The sequence below is a fragment of the Heloderma suspectum genome, chromosome 12, assembly GCF_057233095.1.
Source record: "Heloderma suspectum isolate Gila_16-S chromosome 12, 16-S_ref, whole genome shotgun sequence".
In the NCBI taxonomy this organism is placed as follows: domain Eukaryota; kingdom Metazoa; phylum Chordata; class Lepidosauria; order Squamata; family Helodermatidae; genus Heloderma; species Heloderma suspectum.
In genome coordinates, this window is record NC_139469.1 from 4538311 (window position 1) to 4560372 (window position 22062).

Here is a 22062-nt window from a genome sequence, read left to right on the forward strand (position 1 = left end):
CTGCACTTCAATCCCTGGCAATTAAAAGAATCTCAGCTAACAGGGCAGGGAAAGATCTCTGCCCAAAGCCTTGGAGGGCCACTGCCAGTCAGAGTAATAGACAATACCAGGCTAGATGGGCCAACAGTCTAATCCAGGACAAGGCAGCTGAATGTGTTCATAGCAACAATCACATGCCCACTTCCCAAGCTGCCTGGAATATCCTTGTTTGCATCATTAGTGTTCATAGCTTGGCCTTGCCTACCTGTTCCTAATGCAAGAGGGCCTTTTCCTTTGCTGCCCCTCAGCTGTGGAATGACCTGCTGGTTGAAATGTGCCTGATTACCTCTTTGAAGGTTTTTAAGCAGGAATTAAGGACTCTACTATTCCAGCAGGGCTTCCCTTTTGAGAACTCCTGTTCCTTCTGCTGACTTTTGTATAATGTTTTAAGCTGTGTTGTTTTTATTGTTGGGTGTTTTTTTTAATTGCTTTTAACCATGCACCGCCTAGAGTATTCGTATATAGGCGGGTTATAAATTGAATAAATAAATATTCTCCCAAAGATTAAACTTGTAGGGAGAGGAGACTGGAGTCGTGTCAGGCAATTGATTTATAACCACACAGACTCAGTTTGAGTTAACGTATCTCCTCCTTTTTAATGGCTGTGCCATCTGTTTTATTCTACACATTTTGAGTATTAAACATTTCAGGGGCAGAGGGTTCCCTCTAGTGGGGGTGCATCCTCCTTTTTAGGACGATTCGCAGGGGCTATTTTTCAGTGGGAGGGAGACCTCCAGGCTGATTCACTTCCCAGGTATGGAATTCAAGCCCTGGACCCAATACAGGGGTAGGCACAGTTCTGTGTCGAAAGCCAGCTACTGCTCTAGAATGTCCAGGTTGTCCAGCTCACTGTGAAGATGATCAACATATTGGTTGATTTCCATCACACGGCTTCGGTTTCTGTGAATTTCATCTTTGTGAACCTGCAGGGATTGAAACCAAGCAACGCTGCCCATTCAGCACAGTTCCTGAAACGCTTAAAGGCCACCTAGCCAGGGGGTCGCTTTTCCTACTGTCCTGGCTCCTGCTTGGTGGCCAACCACATTAAAAGTGACGAGTTGGAAGTTCTCTCTTTCTTGATGCTTGGACTTCCTTCTGTGAGGGCCTTGTGCAGAGGCCAAAGAGGCCGTGCTTACCTTTTCTATCAGCGTGGAAGCCCAGCCGTTGGCTTTGGTGATGATTTCATCTTCTCGGTTGTCGATCTTCAGGAGGTGAATGTCATGCGAGGCATTGACCGCATTGACGATGGTATCTTTGTCCACAAAAAGCTGGGAAGGGAAAACCGACCAAGCAAGGTGTCATGGATTAGGACCCCAAACCCTCCTCCTCAGAGGATCCCAACCCTTTGTCCTCTGAGGCTGCTCCAGAGTTAACGTCTCAGGAAGAGGATTTGGTCAAGGAAAGGCATCATGAGGCTTCCACCTCCCCAGGACCTAGTTTCCCAGAAAGATTCCAGGGGTTGGCTCTCCTGCATCCAAAGGAGGTTGCCATCGTCAGACTCTGGGATTCTGGCCACGAGCTCACACAGGCCACAGCCACTCTCATGCTGCTGCAGTCTGAGGCTGCTATGACAGGCCAGCCCCCTTTAAGAGACAATGTCTCAGTAAGTGTAGAAGCAGATCCAATCAGTCTAAATGCACACAAACTCATACTTAAGGCTCAATCTTTATCTGCTCCTTGTGGGAGCAACATACAAATAACCCTGTCTGACTTCCAGCCCTAGCACCACTCGGACTTTTCCATGGTGCTGATCTCTTTCTGTCTTGCTTTCTGGAGAACTCTAACCCCTGCTACAGACCTGTCCATAGCAAAGCTTTGTAAACAAGGCTACATTGCAGAGCATCATTAGAACACATGGCCTGAAACTGTACACAAGGGGAGGGATATTGCTTTCAACTTTTCTGAGAAACCTCCAACAATTAAGATAATCTCTTATAAGTGATTCAGACCAAGAATATTTTGCCTGTTCATGTCTCAGTGTGGAAGGAGGAGGAGGAATGTACCATTCGAACATCATCTGGCATCTCCTCATCAAACTCGCTCTTCACTATTTTCTCCAGCGTGTTGATGGCTATTTCCAGGAGCTTCTCATGGTGGTGATTCTCCAGATCCCGACACTGAGCCATTGTACAGGAGAAGGTTAAGAAACAAAGAACAGAGAAGCCCAGTCAAGGGACCTACCTCTGGAAGCCTTCACTTCAAGCCATGCGCCCTTGGGCAGTCACTACTTTTAACTGGGGATCATATTTTGAATTGAGCCAATGGCTGAAAGACTGGTAAGATTGGTCTCATCCACTGATTCACTCCAGCACAAATTAAGACACAGGCAAGAGAGCGGTGGACAGGAAGGCCTGGCATGCTATGGTTCATGGGATCATGAAGAGTCGGACACGACTTAACGACTGAACAACAACAAAATGGATCTTTCTTCTTCCCCCCTCACCAGCAGAACTGTAACAAAGGCCTTTGCAGAGCTTTCCCCTTATCCAGTTCAGCCACTAATTTTGGGACATATATGTAAAAACCCTGACATTTTATCAGTCACCCTGAATCTTTGGCGTTGTGCAGGGAAAAATTCAAATAAATAAACATTGTCAAACAGTCAACATCCTTTCCATGTTGCACAGTATTCAATCAAAGGGGGGATCCTAGTTGAGAGGATGAAAACAAGAGTCGCAATCATTGCAACAAGGACCCAACCCTTTATAGATCAGCAGCTGGACGTCCTTGAGCCAAATCCACCCTGGGATCCCGTTGCCTCTATCCCCATTTCTAAGCTTCTTGTATCTCTGGTTGGCAACAGTGGTAGTATGGCAACAGAGCTTCCTTTATAGGGTTAGGGTACAGTAGCCTGGTGCCCTCCAGATGTGTTGGACTACAACTCTCATAATCCCCCAGCAAGGTTGGGGAAGGCTGGGTTAGAAACACTGCCCCCCCTTTATTTGCTTCTCAAAGTGGGCCCCCAGGAAAATGTAACTGTTGACCCAAGGTTATAGGCGGAAATGTTATTGTTTCACTGAATGTTATGCCCTAGCAACAGGACTTGTCACGACAGAACTTCAGACAGGACTTGTCACAAAGAGCAGCGAGGAAAGCCTGTTTAATGGACCCAAAACTGCAATGAATCCAGGCCTACCATGCGTTAATGAGAAGGAATCCAACACCGGGCAGTGTGCATGAGCCAACTTCAGCAACCTGAAGCAAAGTGTCCAGTGCAATGTAGAGCTCAGGGCCAGCATCAGTCAAAAGGATATAGTCCTTGTTCATTTTCTATAAAAGCTGACACCAGATCCGAGATGTTCCTTTCAAAATCTTTGATGACTTCCTTGGCAAGAAAGGAAAGGGTGGCGGGGAAGGAGAGGTTGAGTTCAGCTGAAAACAATGCCACAACTTCTGGAGATCTGATCTGGCCTAAAATTATACAGGGTAATTAATTTTCTCCAGTCATTTTTGCTGACTGTTTATTCGTTGTTTCCTTGGCAAAAGACACTGGAGTGCAGGGATGAGGCAAGGAGTGCCAAGGGGCTCAGGCAGAGGTTTCCCCCGGCCTTGTTGCCTCGAGGCATGTAACTTGGAGTCCAGGAACTGAACCTGGGACCTTCTACATCAGTGGTTTTCAAACTATGTTCCAGATAAGAAGATCAGTAACGGCAGCCCTATTTGTGCAAAAGCTGGCTTCCCGCCTGCTAATAGCCTTCCCCTGCAATGCACAGCCACGAGGGAGTGTTTAGGTGTGCTGTGGGGCAGGCTGACCAGTCTTGCAAGATCTACTCTTTTAAAAACAAGCACCCCCCATGGTCTAATGAAATATTCGAAGTTTACAGAGCGTGAGGCTCTGGATTTCTGAACACAGTTCAAGGCAGGAGGGAAGAACCTCTTTCAGCCCAAGGGCTGAATTCCATTTCAGACAAGCTCTCGGGGGCCGCATTCCTGTGATGGGCGGAGCTGAGGGCAAAGGGGGCAGGGCCAAAGGCATGGGGGCAAAATGCCAAAAAAAAGAGAAGTAATTTAAAGCTTTAAGAGTAAGTAATTCAACCATAGGAGAGGCCTTCCAATCTTTTAGAATGGGGAAAACTGAACAAAGGGCAGGAAACCACAAAATGATTAGTGGTTGGTGTAAAGGGGGCGAGGCCAAGTGAAGGGGCGTGGCTATCTGGGGAGCCCTGGAGGGCTGGGTTTGGCCCCCGCAAGGGCCGGGTTTGGCCCCCGCAAGAGCCGGGTTTGGCCCCCGTGCCTGAGATTCCTCACCCTTCGTTTAAGGCGTAGGTTGTCTGTATTCAGGGATGCTGAATATGTGCTCTTGTGTAAGAGTGTAAGAGGCATGCTCGTTGGTTCAGTAGCAGGGCCCAGCATTGTTGGCAAGAATACCAGCAAGTGCTAGAAGGCTCGCCAGAAACTGACCAGGGCTCCATCAACAGACCATAATCTACCCATTCCCGACAAAATATCTCCCAAGGAAGATTTCTCAAAGATGGGCCTTGCCTTACCTCTAACTGGTCAACCAGTTGCATCTCCAGCGTCATCAGTGTTTCTGAGAGCTTTGAGATGTCTTCATTGTACTCGGCAAGTTTAGACTCTACCACCTTGGTGTCGCTGAGGCTCTGAATCACGTCTAGCGCCTGCACACACAGGGAGAGACAGAAAGTTATCAGCTGCCGCCCCGCAGCAGAAGGAATTCCTTTTATTTGTTGCATGTTGGAGTAAGACTCTGCTACACACAATGGAGTGTGAAGTCCTGACAGACATACACAGGGTTTTTCGCACTGTGTTCTGTGGAATCCGGGGGTTCCTTGGAAACCTATCTAGGGTTCCTCAAGGTGGCAACAATTCTAAGCACACTTATTGGGGAGTGAATGAACGTATTTATTTAGAATACTTATAACCTACTTTATCTTCCAAGGAGGCTCTCAAAAGTGGCTCTGCAAATGCCAAAGAAATCATCCCTCACGTACTTGGTGGTTCCTCTCTTCGAAGGCCTCCATGATTTTGGTGCCCTGCTCTTGGTTGTCCGCCAGGGCTTCATGGAGACACTCGTAGAAGAGCGTAACTTCAGCCTGTCGCTTCTCGTGCTGCCTCAAGCCGTACTCAAACAGGTTCTGGCAAATGGCGACAAATTTACTCTTATATGTGAAACTGGAGTCAAAGAGAGAGCTCGGTTGTATTTGAGAGGAAAAGGAGAGAGCTCACTCTAGCTCTGCTTCACACATTATGGATTTCCTGCAAGGTGTTGTGACCCAGTCCCCAGAGTTTTTGGACACTGATAACCCTTCCGGTAGTGACCAAACTAGAAAACCTTGTGCATCCTGAATCCGCTGGACACAAAGTCAGAGTAGGAACGCTTTGTAGACCATATTGAGAAAGAAGGTGTGTTACCAGGTTGGGAGCAGCAGCTCTTGCTTTTCAGGTGATGAGTCAGAATAAGCTCACCATGTGGGATAGGCCATAGTTCAGTACAGGGGGGCAGAACCTCAGGCTCATGGGCCGAATCTGGCCTGCCTGAGGTTCCAATTCATCGTTCTGGGGTTCCCCAGATGGCCCCGCCTCCTAAAAGGTGGTTTGGTGGTTTCTTGGCTTTTGCACCCCCCTCCTAAAAGGTTGAAATGCCTCTCCTAAGGCTGAGTTATTGGCAGGAAGAGCTTTGACCTCAAATATGCCAATAGTTTTGGTATTTTGAGCCCTGCCTACCACTGGAATGCAGACCCTGAGAGCTTCTCCACACTAAATTTGGCTCTCAACGGCAAAAGGCTCAACACCCCTGGTTTAGGGCACATGTTTTGCATGCTGGACTCAGGTCCAGTTCCTGGTATATCCAGCTAAAAAAGGGTCAAGTAGCACAGGATGAGGAAAACCTTTGCCTGATATCCTGTAGGACCACTGTCAGTCAAAGGATACCGCACTGACCCACATGGACAAATAGTATGACATGGCAAAAGGTAGCTCTTCAACCGACTAGGGCTATTCACTTTCCTCAGGTTCCCCAAGAAGGCACAATTAGAGGCATGGAATCCCATGAAGCTGTTTTTAAAGTGTGACACTAATCCTCATCGTGACAGCAAAGAACACCCCCATTCTCAAGGTTTATCAGCAGTTCTGTCCCAAACCAGGAAGGATATATCTCCAGCAGATCTGGTACTCCAGGAAGGTACACCAGCTTGGATGCCTCAGGATCTTCAGTGTACATGCTGTCGAACAGGAAGGATCCATTCAGATACTCTACATAAGCAGACTTGGGAGAGAAGTAATGTGGCAGAAGGGAAAACAAAAGGACAAAGTTAGAGAAAGTGGGTGGGGGGGATACAAAACAGCTAAAATAGAGTTTGGTGTGAAAAGGTAAACCACCACCTCCCAAACTGTAGCTCAGTGTGATACAGCCTCTGCTTTGCATGCAGAAGGTCCCAGGTTCAATCCCCAGCATCTCCAGGTAGGGCTAGGAAATAATCCTGCCTGAAACCCTGGAGAGCCGTTGCTGCCAGCCAGTGATGACAGTACTGGTCTAGATGGACCAAGGTCTGACTCACTGCAAGGCAACTTCCTATATTCCTATGTAACCACATGGAAGACTCTATTGTTCCTGCTACCGTCTTAATTTGTCAAGATACAAGAATTCTGTGTGATTTATTCCTGTGGTTTATTTATTATTTTAACAATATTTATAAATTGTTTACATGAAAAGAAATTTCCAAATGATGTATAAAAATACAGTATAAGATCAAAATTAGATCAGCCTTCTCCAACCCAGCGCCCTCCCGATGAGTTGGACCACAACTCCCAGCATTCCCCAGCCAGCCATGTAGTCCAACACATCTGGAAGGCACCAGGTTGGGGAAGGCTGCTGTAGATTATTACTGTATGCAGAAGAGAAGATTACCTTCCTGGGAATGCTTATTGGAAGAAGCATGTTTTCAGAGGTGTTGAAAAACCAGAAGGTTGGCACCCGTCTGATTTGTAGTGGTGTGGAGTTCCAGGGAGTGAGCACTACAATACGAAAGGCCCCATTCCAAGCCATCATGGACCAGGCTTCCAAAATCTTGGGCACTACCAGGAGTGTATCTCCTGATGAGCTCAGCAAACGAACAGGCAGATAGGGGGTCAGGTGATCTCTTAAGTATCCTGATCCTGAGTTGTTCCCCTGAATGGGGAGCCAGTGGGGGTGTAGTGATGAGAGGGCTGGACTGGGACAGCAGAGACCTGGATTCTAGTCCGCACTTGGCCATAAAGCTCACCAGGTGACTTTAGGCCAGTCACTGACTCTCAGCCTAACCTACCTCATGGAGTTGTTATGACGGTGAAACGGAGAGGCAGTCTGCCTATGTACCCCAGTTGCTCGGGAACATGGGCGGGAGGGTGCTGTGGTACTCATGTGAACTGGTTGGCCACTGTGGTACTCATGTGACAGCTGGTTGGCCACTGTGTGAACAGAATGCTGGAAGAGATGGACCCTTGGTCTGATCCAGCAGGGCTCTTCTGATGAGAGGAGGAGGAGGATCATGTATGCCACCTTAGGCTCCTCACAAGAGGAAAAAGGGTGGGATATAAATGTAATAATAAATAAATGAGGGCCCATCTTTTCAGGCTGTATGGTTCAGTGCAAAGCATTACCATCCCCAATCCTAGCCATAGGTGAGGGTGGCATCTTTTCCTTCTGAACGGGAAGATAGATGCACACATCCCTCTCTGAGAGGTCAGTCCCTGCTCCATTTTTAGCCCGCTCAGTGTTAAGACACCATTAAATCTTTGGCAGGTTGAAGGGAATCCAGTCTCTGTTAGGTTCTTCCTACAGGCCAATGACATACGGCCAAAGGGCACCTACCTTGTGATATTCCACCTCTTTCTCCCTGGCCGCCAGTGCCTCCTGCTTGGCCAAGGTCAGGGTTTCCCCTTGCTTCATTTCCTCAATGGCATACTGGTACTTGATTAAGGCCATCTCTCGCTGGGCGAAGGCAAAAGATATGCATTGCTTTAGACCAATGGCTCTCAAGTCACCCGTCAGGCCTCCCTGGGGAGATGCAGGGGAGGCTTCTCTAGCCGTGTATGACCACGTATGCTTGACTAGCTGATTCAGTGACACAGAGGGCAGATCTATCCCTCGACTTAAAACTGGATCCCCAGGGAAGCTTGGGAGCTGCAGTTTTGTGGTGTGAGGAGAAGGGGCCTCAGGATCTCTCATGGGGAATTGTTAGCACCTCACTCAACGGCCATTCTCAGGATTCTTTGGGAATCCAGTTGAAGTGGGATAAAAACCCCTCATCAAGTAAAACCTCTCAGAGCAGTTAACAAGTTTAAAAAGAAAAGATAACAATAAAACAGTGTTCCCCAAGTTGGTGCTGTCCAGATGCGTTAGGCTTTGCTGGTGGGGGGATTATGGGAGTTGTAGTCCAACACATCTGGAGGGCACCAGGTTGGGGAAGGTTGCAATAAACGTTAGATACATCCAAGGAGTGGAGTTGCTATATGCCTTGTCTAAGGGCCAGGCTTTACAATTTGTATTGCCCGCATCAGTGGTTCTCAGACATTTTTCTTCCCACAGATGACTTGAAAATTACTGGGGGACTCAGCGGAGCACTTGCAACCAGTACCAGAAGCACGCTCATGAGCTTTTTTCCCTTTACAACATTCATACCTTGTACATTATTTTAGCAGGTCTCTCTCTCTTTTTTAATTTTGGTGCTGTTGAGATGGTGATTGATTTTGATGCTCCTGACACGGTTCTTTTTATGTGCCACTCCCTTGTCTTTATGCATTTTAATATGTTATTTTATGTTTGTTGTTTTGCATTGTTTCATTGCAACTTCTAAGCTGCCCTGGCTATCACTGATAGAAAAGTGAAATAAAATAAAGACAAGAAGGTGCTTTGTCATTGATTCAGACAAGTTTCTGGGCCTCATGGATACAGAGGAAAGCTGAAATAGCAAATGTTAGGTCAAGCTCTTACCATGTTGTCATCCACCAGTCTAAAATCCAGGTATACAAGATCTGGGAGATAAGCAGCGATGAACATGGAATATACTTCGTTCTCACACACGGGATTCCCGGTGAGGTTCAACGTGCGCAAGTTTTTGAATTTCCTGAGATAGATCATCTGTGGCAGAGGGACAGAGAGATCCAAATCGCCATGTCAGATATTCATGGAAATACTTCGGCCATTCAAAAGGGAGGGATGGGTATACCTTCGCTAAACCAGCTTCTGTTTTGGAAATGTCAAACACTGATTCATGCACACTCCTTGCAAGTCTGCAGACTGGTTTTCTATTGAGTGAGATCCTGCTGTGATATCTCTTGTATTGTGATATCTCTTGTTTTCCAGTACAAACACAGCAAAATACATTCTTGCATGCTGAAACTCACAACATATGTTGTGACTTATGGAGCTCTTCTGTTAAGGCACCACGCACAGTGAAGGTGTGGAATAAATAAGTAGGAGGCTTAAAAAAAAAAGCAGGCTTGTTCACCTTTTACAAAGTTTTCCCTCCCTGAAGCCCATTCCAACTCCTCTGGTCATTATTTACCGATGGGCAACATCCCTCATGTCTCACTGCTGCTTCACAGCATTTCTTCCCTATTTTTCCTCTTTACTGTGCTGTGATATGGGTGGGACAAGGATGTCTAACTGGAATGAAGGAGGAAGGTAGGGTCACCGCCTTGGATAAACCATTGCAACTTCTGCTGGCACTGGATGTTTCTTGGAATATCCAGTATAAAGCAAAGCTAATGGAATTGATTTGTTAGGTCAGTGGTTTTCAAGCCCAAGTTCTCTGGAAGCGTTTAAGAGGCTCCTTAATGAAAAGCTTGGTCATGGCAGATTTTTATTTAATTCTTAATTGATGAGGCCCCCACTACAGCTAAAAGCTCTCAGGGCAACATACAATAAAAACGAAGATAAAATCCAAAGGTTATATTAAAAGACAGAAACCGTGCAATAAGCAATCCATTAAAAGCAGGAGAGTCCAGAAACAGGCATCAGAAGAAATAAAAAGATAAGGATAAAACTACTTAAAGCACAGCATGAGGTACAGAGGATTAAAAAGCCCGAGAGAATAAAAAAGACCTTTGCCTGGCACCAAAAGTATGTGCTGGGCAGACCTCTCTGGGGAGGGTATTCTGTAACTGGAAAAGCTTTATTTATTTATTAAATGTCTTAATCGCCCATCTGGCCAGTCACCCGGCCACTCTGGGTGATGTACAACAGTACAATTTAAAACAGTAAAATTATACGTTAAAACTTTTAAAAATACCCTAACCCACCCCATTAAAGCTGTCCCTTACAAGACAGCTTGCCCCCCGTACTGATCTTCCTTCCCTTCTAATGTATGGGCGTGTGCAGGATGTTCTAGCAGCCGCTCAGAGTGCACCAGGGCACCTATTTCATTTATTTAAAAGACTGATTTCTCACCTTTCCCTAATCTGCAATATCGGGGTAATAATACCAACCTACACACAGGGATACTGTATTTTATTTATTTATTTCATTTCTATACCGCCCAATAGCCGAAGCTCTCTGGGCGGTTCACAAAAATTAAAACCAAACAACACACATTAAAACAATTTGAAATATATAGAACATTAAAACCACTGTAGTTTTCTGTAGATTACTGTAGGGATCACTGAGATTATGTGAACTGTTTGGAACACCCTAAACCACTAATTAAATGCTTTGCATCATCATAATCTGAAATTCCTGTTAAAATAGCGACTTCTTGGATAGTCATGTCACTGTCTCTCAGCTTCCGTTCCCCATCTGTAATACGGAAATGACAGCATTTGTCAGAGGGCTGTTAAGGGGACAAAGAAGAGTAGCAGCTTCGAGCCTAGGCAAATCTACCTAGGTAGAAGAAAGCCCCACTGAGTTCAGTGGGACTTACTCTAAAGAAAAAGTGCACAGGATTGTAGCCAGGCCTGTAAGATGCTTTATTAATTAAATCCTTACATTTTCCAGAGTCTGGATATTATTATTTCCTATAGAGAAGACCTGAAGTTCTTGCAGCGTGTCCAGATTCTCAATCTTGGAAATCCTGTTGTTGTACAAACTAAGATCCTGCAATTTAACTAGTGCGTCTAAGCCTTCAATGACTTCAATGTTGTTGAAAGACAAATCTGGGGGAACAGAAGAAGAACACTGGAGACATGAGGTTCAACAAGGAGAGCATTCAATCCCACTTAGGGTGCAATCCTATGCATGTTTAGACAGAAAAAGAAGTCTTACAGCTCCCAGCGTGGGAGTTGTAGGACTTTTGTAGTCCTTTTCTCTGTTTAAACATGCATAGGGTTGTGCACATAGACAACTCTTTCATATTCACACAGTCATTTTTTCATGTATTGGAATCAAAAGGGAGGAGCTGCGTTCTAAAAATGGTTTCCATATTGTTGACTCAGACTTGGGAATATGGAATTGTGGAATATAATGCAGCCCTGGGATATGAGTATACAGTAGAGAAGAGCTCTGAGGCTGCAGGCATTTTGGGGGAATAAACAGAGAGAGACTTGGGCATCCATCTTCATTGCAGCATTCCTGGATTGTTGAGATTAATGTATTGCAGTTGCTTGCAGGATTTGGGGGGAGAAATCACATTTTGTACCAAACATGTTTTATGAACCCCCTAATACAGTATTAAAGTTAGAATCAGTTGTGCAAGTTGAACATCTTCGGTTTCAAACCAGTTCTTTCCACTGCCGAATGCGTGGTTCTTTGGCACAAACAACTTTAGGTGCTGAACACTGCTTCTGCTCTACCCCTTTGGTAGAATTCTTGTCAGACTGGCAATCTGCATTGCTTTTGGATTGTATTCCAGGGCTTGTGTTCCTTTTTGGATTGTATTCCAGGGTTTCAGATGTAAAGGAGATTCTAATCTAGTGTTTCCCAACTTTTGGAGCTTGGGCCCCCTTCTGAGCTTACTCTAACTTGTGCTCCACAACCCAACACCAATCATCGATTTTACAGATGAGTCTACAGAATTGCATGCAGCAGCTTGCTGTTGTATGCAAGGATCTGTGGAATGTGGCACTAAATAAATGCTGGGATTACAAGAGAAACAGGACAGGACATTTCTGGCCCCTTCTTAATACTACCCACTGGGAGCTCTCATTAGGACAAAGAAGCAGCTCTTTCTAGGACTCCTTTCCCTCAGATCAGGTGGGATGGGGAGGCAATGGGGATGTCTCACAAAGCCAATGTGCATCAGTGATGGGTCTCTGCCACAAGGCATTCAACCCATGCTGGTCCTGGATGGTGAGGTTGGGGAGGAAGACTCCACCTCTCTCAGGATCTTTGTCCTCCCTGGAACTTCATGCCCTTCATTCAAGTGTCTTGTGTGGCTCCTCTCCAAGGGAGCCTGCCCAGCAGTTTGAGAACCACTGTTCTAACTAGAATATGCCCCAAACATTTCAGAGTGTTTCTGAAAATGTTATTTTCTCTCTTAGCCCTGGTTTTGCCAACAAGGAATCAGATAACTAGCTAATATGAGAGAGAAGGTTGTGAAGACAACGTTATTCAGGGCATATCAGCCTTCCTCCCGAATGGCAGGCACCCTGCTGAGGTCATCTGCCTTTTTAAGAGGCTGAGGCAAAAACAAAGTGGAGGTCAGTTTGGCTGGGAACAAAAACCTTATCTTGTCAGGCACAACACTACAATGGATTCAGTCACAAAACATTCCCCAGGGAAGGTCAAGGGTCCCTCTCGTTCTGGTGGTCATTTGACGGAAGAGACAAGAGGTTTTATGTTCAAAGGTCATGACACCAATCCCAGTCTTGTGGCGGCAATTAATGCAAAGACCCTGGCCAAGAGCAAAATGGAACGTGCTGTCAGTCCTAATTTATGCCAAGCTGGGAGGGGCAGGACAGCCAAGAAGGGCTCAGGACCATGTTTACCACAACATCTTGGGATCAGTCCCTACAGTACACAACTCGTGCATGGAAATCACTTCCAAACTACATGCATGTGCAGTCATCAGTTGGGATAAAGTAAGTGAGGGCCGCACTCACTACTTCCTACAGGGAGGTGCTCTCCACACAGGAATTTCATAGTGTGTGATGTGGCCCCGAATGCAAACATCTTACCTAGCCAGACCAGATGAACCAGACAATCCAGCGACTCTATCTTCTCAATTATGTTGTTGTCAAGCTGCAATTTTGTCAGGTTCATGAACTGCCAAAGATTGTCGATCTTCAGGATATCTGAAAGCACAGGAGAAAATGAAGCCGCTCACTTCAAGTTGGCGCACATACAACCATCATACCAACTTAAGGATCTCCTATGTATGTACATGCAGCACTGTAGCTTAGGCCAGTCCACAGCACTGAATGTTAGCCGTTGACATTTGGATATGATGTGGTGACCTGCTTTAAAACTGCACTATTATATAGTGATATGCGCCTAGTCCCTTCTATGCAGGCATTTGGGCAAGCACTTTAAAGCTTTCAGTTTAAGCTGCCTTCAGCTAAATTTGTAATTGGCTTTTGCATTCAAAGCAGCTTTGTGAAGTATTCTCTATGCTTGCTGTGGCTGTTCAATGTCTTGTATCTGACTGTGTCCTTGCTTTGTGAGGGAATAGTCCTGAAAAGTGGCTTTAAAAGTTTTTAAATAAGTAAATAATAAATAAAACAAACAAACAAACAAACAAATGTGCAGGTTTTCTGTAGAGACACTCTATAAATTCTTTGGTTCAGATTAAAAGTCCTGCTTCCCAGTCATGCTCCAGACTTTGCACAAACAATAGAATACTTGTACAACGTTCTGTTTCTGTTAATGCAATAATTTTCACAGACCAGCATAAACACAAATGTTCATCACTGACTGTCCACAAGGCAAATTTCAGGGTAATAAAGGCTTTGTAATAGAAGTATACAATTTTTTAAAAATCGGTCCCTATTTCATCCTCCAATCCTTACTTCTAAAATCAAGTTGCAGCTCTTTGACATCTTTGAAATTAATCCCTTCCTTTTTGGCCAACAGACCAGCTTCTTCCCGAGGTCCTTGCTCCTCAACTGCTTTCTGCAGCATCTCTTCATCGATTACGTTGGGCTCTATGCTATCATACAGCCGACTCATCATTAGCAGGAAAAGTGCCCCCAAGATTAGAAATCAAATGGATTCCCTTGGCCCGTTGCATGCTCTGAAATGTAATGACATGTAATAACCAGTGACATTATCTCATTCAAATGCAGACAACATCTTGGCACCTGCCCACACAGTGAGCATAACGATTACCTATTCACATCACATACAGTCCACCTAACTACCCACCTATCCTCCCATCTAGCTGAATCCCAGGCCTTGTCCGCTCCTGTATGGTGATGGCTTAGATAGCTCTTTGTGAAGAATTGGATAAATTCATGGAGGCCATGGCTATCAATACCCATATTCAGTGGCATCCTACCTCTGCATACCAGATGTTGGGGGCAAGCAGTGAAGGAAAGCTATTGCCTTCATGCTCTCCCTCTGAGTTTCAGGGCTAGCATCAGGGTTTGACTGGGCCACCTGCGGAGGCCAGGGTGGCTCAGTGTTCTCTTTTACAGAGCCCATTGAGAGGGCTGTCTTGTCCCATTCTGGTTTAAAGATAAAGCACCCTCAGGACTGTTGCCTGTCCACAGCGAGCACCTGGGCAGCAGACCGAGCAAGCAGGTACAGATGTCACCTGCTCAAAGTCTTTTACACTATTATGCAATGTACTGCATTTCTATTTAAATTATTATATTTCTACATGTACATCTATACAAATAAATTAGGAAGTTATATAAGAATACAGTAGGGTGAGGCTTATTACTAGAGATCTACCAAACCCATTTTGCTCATTTTTGCTTTAAACTGAAGCATGGGCAGTGCAGATGTGCAGAAAATTTTGAAGCTTTGAAAAAGTTCAAACTCTAGCTTTGGGCAGCTTGGGAAGGGGGAGAGGTGAGGCAAAAGGAAAGGCTCCTCCTGTGCAAGTACCGAGTCACTGCTGACTCCTAGAGGGATGCCGCTTTCGCTAGCATTTTCATGGCAGACTATAGCGGGGTGGTTTGCCATTGCCTTCCCCAGTCGTGACTACCTTTCCCCCAGCAAGCTGGGTACTCATTTTACCGACCTCGGAAGGATGGAAGGCTGAGTCGACCTGAGCCAGCTACCTCAGACCTAGCTTCTGCTGGGATCGAACTCAGGTCGTGGGGAGAGTTTCGGTTGCAATACTGCCACCTACCACTCTGCGCAGCGGCAAATGGGGAGGTTAATGCATACGCCCTACACTGTGCATGTAATGTAACATGTGACACAGTGTGTGTATGGCCGTGTAATAATGCTTACTCCTGTGAGCAATTAGAGTACTGCGCCAATGAAGTGACTGGCACAGAATGCTGGGAAAGGGGCTGAAGAAAAGTCAGTTGGTGATAGATGAGGAGGCAGAGAGAAGCTGAGGAGAAAGAGCTGAAACGACACCACAGGGAGAGAAGAGAGAAAAATCGTGTATCTCATGTTACCGACCTCAAAGTTCAGGAAATGGAGAATGATCTTTTTAAAAGGAACATTTTTTTTCTGTTTTCACCTTTGCCGGTTTATTTGTAGTACATTTATTTTAAAAACGTAAAAAAAGACCGCTGACAAACTGAGAAGTAGAAATAACATTCTACACAAATTATGCGGCACTAGCTGGGGTTCGACAGCGGATACACTGAGAACGACCGCACTCAGCCTGGTTTACTCAGCAGCAGAGTACTGTGCCCCAGTGTGGCTTAATAGTCCGTACACGAGAAAGATCGATACACAACTGCATGAGTCAATGCGCGTTGTTAGTGGGACGATACGACCTACTCCCACATATTGGTTGCCTGTTTTGAGCCACATACCACCTACGGATGCAAGACGAAAGAGCGCCCTTCTTCAAGAATATCGGACGATTATTGACAATCTCCAGCTACCAATATTAAATGACGTAACCTACTTGGAGCAAAACAGGCTAAGATCGAGACATCCAGCCATTTCTACCGCTAAAGCTCTTCTAGATGATTTCAATATCCACAACACGTGGAAACAACATTGGCTAGAAAACTGTCCTCCGGATCGCCGAAGCTTGCCCTGCGTCTTGGAAAAACCACCTGGATTTGACCAGCCCCGTGCGATATGGACAACCTTGAACCGAATTCGCACGGGTCATGGTAGATGTGCAGATGCCCTTTATAAATGGGGCAAAATAACATCATCAAATTGTGATTGTGGGGCTGAAAAACAAACTATCCAACACATAGTGACAGAGTGTCAAAACCGAGCCTACAACGGAGACTTTGCTGATTTCCTGGCTGTGACAACTGAAGCAAAAAACTATTATCTGTAACCTAGACATACGTTTGTGATCTTCCTGTCTATATTTTATATTTTATTGTGCTCTATGTTTTTATTGTAACGCGATGTGAATGTGCCATATGATAAATAAATAAATAAGTAAGTAAGTAAACGTAAAAGCGTAAAGTTGTTCCAGTCGCAAGGGAAACGGGCAAAGCTATTGTCATCCCCCCGTTCCCTGAGGACTGGCCCCCTTTTGTCCTCTCTTTTAGTGCTGACGCATATCCTCTTTTCTGGTGGCTCCCAAGTGGCCCCCGGCCCACCCCTCGCCCCCCTGCTTCATCTGCCCTTGGCGAGCGAGGAGAAGCGGCGGTGCGGCTGGGCCCCTGAGGGCGAAGGCAGAGAGATGGGGCCGCGGTGACGCCGGCGAGGGCGGGGGGCTGGAGGCATCTTGTCCACCCCCCACCCCCCACCCCAATCTGGAGCCGGCACTGCGGCGCGTGGAAGCCGGGTGCCGCCCTGGATGAGCTCCCGCAGAGGCCGACTCCAACGCAGAGCTCCAGCCTGCCAATCTTCAGCGCTGCACCAGTTGAATGTCTGCCTGCCATGCAAATACATCCTGACCCCGAGCCGCGGAAACCCCATCCGGTACCTGAGGGCTTCGTCGGCCAGCCAAACAAGGGGACCAGGGCCAGCGCGCCGCCTTCCCCCGCTCGGCCCTTTGCCCGCCGCTACCCCGGAGAGCGAGAGGCCCGGGAAGGCCCCGTTGCTGAGAAAGCCGAGGCCGTTGCTAAGGAGGGTCACGTGAGGACAACACGCCCGCCCGCGAGCTCCCGCCGTCACGTGACCCGGGGACGCCAGCGGGCAATCCTGTTCGTTTGTCTACGCCTGCGTGTGGGCGCGTCCGAACGCAGCTGGGCCACCAATGGGAAGACGCATAAACAGTCCTTCCCCATCACGATTGGCTGCTCAACCCAAGCCTTCGGCGAATCGTCTGCTTATGGCATCCAATAGGCGGCAGAGTCTGGGTGAGGCCTTACCCAATCGATTGGCTCCGGAGGCGGGAGCGTTTCCTCTCCTCTCCTCCCCCTCCCGCTAACTTGCGCCCGTCGGCGTTGAGGTCGGGCAGCCTGGCCTGACAGCGATTGGCGTGCGCGTCTGCCAATGAGCGGGCACTCCCTGGGCGCTCTACCCGCGTCGAAACCGCCCAGCGGGCGGGCCGTTTGGCGACGCGGCGGCTCCGGTTGGCTGGCGCGGCTGCCGGTCAGGAGCAGGAGGCGGGGCGGAGGGGGCAGCGAGAGGAGACGGCGCGGCTGCCGGGCGGCCGGGCAGGGCTGTGGTCGTCCCAAGATGGAGTTCTTGCTGGGGAACCCCTTCAGCACCCCGGTGGGGCAGAGCCTCGGTGAGCGGGCGGGGCCGGGAGAGGGCGCAGCAGGCCTGAGGCGACGGGGCGGGCGCAGGTGCGGGGGGGAGACGGGGGCAAGCCGGACCCCGCCGGAGGAGCGGGCGAAGAACGCTCCTGCCCCCATGGCGCCTTGGAGGGAGGGGGAATTTTGGCAGGTGCAGCTTCTCCCCCGCCCTCCTTTGCTGCCCAGCGCCTGGTGCTGGAGCTGCCCCTGCCCGGCTCCCCCCCCGCCCCCCCGGCCGGTACCAGTAGCTATGATACCGGCGCGATGACAGTACAGCTGCTGTGTGTGGGCTCAGCCTTTCTCTGCGGAAGGGATGCATCCGAGATATGCCCATCGTCTGCGGAAGCCAGCGCTTCCTTATCACCGGCGGCTCCGATGATCCTTCATGTAGCAATAGGCCCTGTGCCAGGCGCTGGGCAGCAAAGGAGGGCGGGGGAGAAACTGCACCTGCCAAAATTCCCCCTCCTTCCAAGGCGCCATGGGGGCAGGAGCGTTCTTCGCCCGCTCCTCCGGCGGGGTCCTGTCAGCCTCCCTCGCCCCGGGGAGTCCCTGTGTTTGCATTTTGGACCCGGGTTTCCGAGGAGTGCATAGTCATGTGTGGTAAAACCGGCACTTGCGTGACTGGCTGCTGGAGCCTGTTCTCACAGGGGATCACTGCTATAGTGCCGTACCCTCCGCTCCAGCTGCCCCCGTTTTCTGGCCCCTGTTGGCCTTCTTGCTTTTGGGGGATACATTTAAAAGATACATATATGCCCAAATCAACGCTCTTCACTGCCTGCTGGGAGTTGCTTCACTGGTTATAGCAGCCACCCCCAACCTGGTGCCCTCCAGATGTGTTGGACTGCAGCTCCCATCATTCCCAGCCAGGAATGACGGGAGTTGCAGTCCAACACATCTGGGTGGGAGCACCCAGTTGGAGAAGGCTGGGTTATATAGAGCTACATACGGCCACACTATCGCACTCCGACAGTCCCTCATTTCTCTGCCCTGCCCCTGGTAAATGGATGTCTTTGTTTTGCCCCTGGTTTTGCCTTTGGAGGATGTTCTGTCAAAATGTTGTTAGAGTGAGTTGCTCGGGTTCGGCCCTCCGCCCCCCGGTCTATAAATTTTTGAGATGGGGGCGGGTGCACATCCATGTAAATTCATGTGCATGACCAGTAAGGCAAGCCATAGAGTGCACAGCCTGTCATGCCCCCTGCAGCTCCTGAGGTTCGTTTTGATCTGTTGTAAACATGACAGGATGACTTGGGTTTTCCTAGTAGATCTTTAACTTACAGTGCAGTCCTGTGCATGTCTGCTCAGAAGTAAGTCCCATTCAGTTCAGTGGGGGTGACTCTCAGGTAAGTGGGTATAGGATTGCAATCTGAAGTAATACCCACTCTCTTGTGTTTGTGATTTTAAAAAGAAATCAGCAAAGGGGACAGTTCGTTGGAGACTAAATGAATACAGCAGATGGTCCACAGCCTTCTCCAACCTGGTGCCCTCCAGATGTTATGGATTTCCAATCACACCATCCCTGTCTACTGGCGGATACTAATGGTAGTTGTAGTCCAGGCATCTGGAGGACAGCAGCTTTCCCTCTTGTTTAATAGTGGGGTGAGGGAGAGGCCTTTAAGAGTGATCATTGGTGTAAAAATAGTGATGTTACAAGTGTCCCCCCCTCTTTGCTCATGAAATGTTGGAGGGTATGGGGGAGCAGGGGACACAGTCTGGGGACGGAGGGAGATACAACCTGGGTGTGGGTTTGGGGACCATGCAGTGGAGGGGAGAGGAATTGGGGAAGCCTAGGCTGTTAGGAGGTGAGGGATGAATCAGGTGCCAGGAATGCTGGCATGGAATAAAACTGGGAAGGGGTGGGGAGTCTGAGAGGTGAATGTGATGGAGGAACCTTGTGTGTACACTCATCTCAAAAACGATCTCTTAGGAATGAACCCCCAAAGGGTGTCTCAAATGACTGGGGCGGTTTCGAGTGACTTCCTTGTGAGGACAGACTTAAGGGAGGCTGTGGTTTTCTTGGCTTTGAAAAACAATGACTAAGTGGGAGTATAAAACTGTGATTGCTGTACAGAAGCCTTGGGTCAAAACGCAAGAACCTGATGACACTGATTTGCAATAAGTACTGGCTTTTTAATTTTTTTTTGTAAAAGGAAGCATTACTCCTCACAGTGAATAACTGAACTTGCAAAATGCATTGCTGTAGGGTGGTGAGGGTGCCACTAGATTTAAAGGTGCCTTTCAAGAGCCAGAGAATTCAGCAAACTCATGGTGGGTAGCCTTGCTGGTCAATGGCTATTAGTCATAGTGGGGCTTCCATATTTGGAGTCTGCACACCTGTGATTAGTAGCTTCTCAGGACAAACAACAGGGAAGGGCTATAATATGTCCTGCTTATGGATTTCCAGGAGATATCGGGTTGGCCACTTCTGGAAACAGGATGCTGGGTGACACGGATCAGCCAGGCCCACTCCAGGTGTTTTGAACTTCAACTTGCATGGGCCATGCTGTCTGGGAATGATGGGGGTGGCTAACATGGCCTCTTCATCTGATCCAGCAAGGCAGCTGTTATGTTCTTGGGCAGAGCTTGGGGGCAGGATGAGTGAAGATGCTGGGTTGAAGACAATGGTCTGGTTCAAAGGGTACAGTCTGATTATTCCTCAGCATCCTTGAACCACTCTGTTGGGCATGGTGTTGGGGTGGGACAAGGGAAAGACAAAGCTGAGAGATGAGAGCAAGGTTGAGGAATTTGGGGAAAGAGGGGTGTGTGTGTGTGTGTGTGTGTGTGTATATATATATAAATGTGCATGGAGGGGCACAGCTGGGGGGGGAGTGACGGTAGCACCTGGAGAGCAAGAGCGGAAGGGTAGGAAGTCTATGTTAGGCCTTGCCTAATTGAGAGGGGCTTTTCATCTAGATTAGAAAGGGTGTGAGGAGGCTGCAGACCCTTCTTTTCAGTAGCAGGGGGTCTCCACCAGCTTTGGTAGTTCACTGGAGCCTGGAGATGGGAGCTGCTTTGTTAGCTTAGAGCAGGCTTCCCCAACCCAGTGTCCTCTGGATGTGTTGGTCTGCAACTCCCAATGGGTGTTATAGTGCAGCATATTTGGAGGGCATCTGGTTTGAGAAGGCTGGCTTATACCTTGTGACACCCACTCCCCTCTGCACCAGAAGAATCAGTGATATTATTTGCATTTGCATCTCTTGGCTCTGTTGTGAATGTGATGGAGATACCTGGCCCAAAGCAGCCAAAATGTGATTATTGGGGGCCCTGTTCTCTGCTTGCCAGGTTTTGTTGGGGGCAGGCCATGATTGCCTTTAGGGCAATGCCATCCCTTCATTAGCTCAGCGATCCACTTCCACAGGCAACAGTCTAAGAAGGGGCCTGTCATTTTGTCTCCAAGGTCAAAACACCCTGTGATCCACTTCTGCTAAACCACAACACTGTGTTCAGTGGGAAACTGATGTCCAGCATGGGTCAAGGAATGATCACATAGCCAGCATCTTGCGGAGAGTCAGGGAAATTGGGTTTATGTGCTGGCTCTTGTGTTGACCATTACTGGGACCATGAATAAGAGACTCTGAGCATCCATTCATTTAAATGGATGGTTTTCCTTACTGCGTGAGTTTTGAGGGTTTTCCTTACCGCGTGAGTACTGTTGCAAGTTGTAGGGTGTCCTGTGCTACGCTGAAAGTCTCAAGGACTATCTGGTTATGAGCAGAGAACTAAACAATCTCGGTAGAGTGCCAGGCTTAGATAAAAGTAGAGTATCGGTGCTCTTATTTATTTATTTTTTTTACTTCCTGTCCTCAGTGGGCCCTTTCCACACTGACCTGCCCTATGAGGAACGACTCCATGTAACAGAGGATCCTGGTGCCAGTAGTAGGGGTCACACTCAGTTTGTTGGCCAGACTTGGTGGGCCTCTCTGTTAACCTGTGTGAAGCAAGACTGTAGCTTAGAGCAGGAGTGGGCAGGTGGCAGATCAGGATCTACTGTAGATCTCTGGGTGATATGCAAGGTTCTCCAGCTCCCCAGTGGTTCAGCAACGGCATCAACTAAAAGGCTTTCCCCGTTTCTTTCTGAACTAGGCTGCCCTAATTAAGAAGGCTTGGGGGAAGAACGCACAGAGTGGACTTTTGTATGTAAGAACTGTAAGCTTGCTTTTGGTACTGAAAATAACTCCTCCACTGGACGTATGTTGAAAGGCGCTCTGTTCCTTAATTCAAAGTGTGTGTCTGTGTCCCTAAACCATTATTTGGCACCTGGGGGTAGTTCAGGGATGGGCAGCTGTGACTCTTCTGATTTTTTGGCCTACAACTCCCATCAGCCCTAGCCAGCATAGCCAATGGTGAGGCATGATTGGAGTTCTAGGCTAA

General features: G+C 47.9%; 2 protein-coding genes across 12 annotated transcripts in view; one reads left to right on the forward strand and one right to left on the reverse strand.

The window, feature by feature from the left end:
• Nucleotides 1–573: 573 nt before the first annotated feature.
• On the reverse strand, nt 574–17083 carry DRC3 (dynein regulatory complex subunit 3). 3 transcript variants are annotated; one of them, XM_084818149.1, is made up of 13 exons: nt 16938–17083; nt 13921–14144; nt 13090–13206; nt 10964–11130; nt 8972–9118; nt 7850–7969; nt 6153–6265; nt 4992–5166; nt 4527–4658; nt 3294–3364; nt 2043–2166; nt 1176–1307; nt 574–962 (listed from the first exon to the last, which is right to left on the reverse strand). In XM_084818149.1, exons 2-13 carry the CDS (start codon nt 14081–14083, stop codon nt 855–857), a joined length of 1569 nt encoding a protein of 522 aa, XP_084674275.1. In that variant the 5' UTR covers nt 14084–14144; nt 16938–17083; the 3' UTR covers nt 574–854. The 3 variants fall into 3 exon arrangements, with proteins under 3 accessions (XP_084674275.1, XP_084674276.1, XP_084674274.1); XM_084818150.1 differs by lacking the exon at nt 13921–14144; XM_084818148.1 differs by having other exon boundaries at nt 931–1307.
• Nucleotides 17084–17557: 474 nt separating this feature from the next.
• Nucleotides 17558–22062, forward strand: part of TOM1L2 (target of myb1 like 2 membrane trafficking protein) — a 67081-nt gene continuing 62576 nt past the window's right edge. For 8 of the 9 annotated variants that reach the window (XM_084818159.1, XM_084818156.1, XM_084818157.1 and 5 more), the window contains exon 1: nt 17570–17687. In XM_084818159.1, coding sequence (XP_084674285.1) covers nt 17636–17687 — 52 coding nt within the window. In that variant the 5' untranslated portion in view covers nt 17570–17635. Of the gene's footprint in view, nt 17688–22062 lie in introns of all 9 variants that reach the window. The other variant, XM_084818161.1, reaches the window with a different exon arrangement.

Excerpts from the sequence above, each read along its gene's own strand:
- DRC3 (XM_084818148.1), bottom strand. The coding sequence starts at position 14,083 with ATGATGAGTCGGCTGTATGATAGCATAGAGCCCAACGTAATCGATGAA. Across the intron at positions 9,119-10,963 it reads ATATCCAGACTCTGGAAAAT|ATGATCTATCTCAGGAAATT; the intron begins GTAAGGATTTAA and ends CCTCTGCCACAG. Across the intron at positions 6,266-7,849 it reads AAGAGGTGGAATATCACAAG|TCTGCTTATGTAGAGTATCT; the intron begins GTAGGTGCCCTT and ends TTCTCTCCCAAG.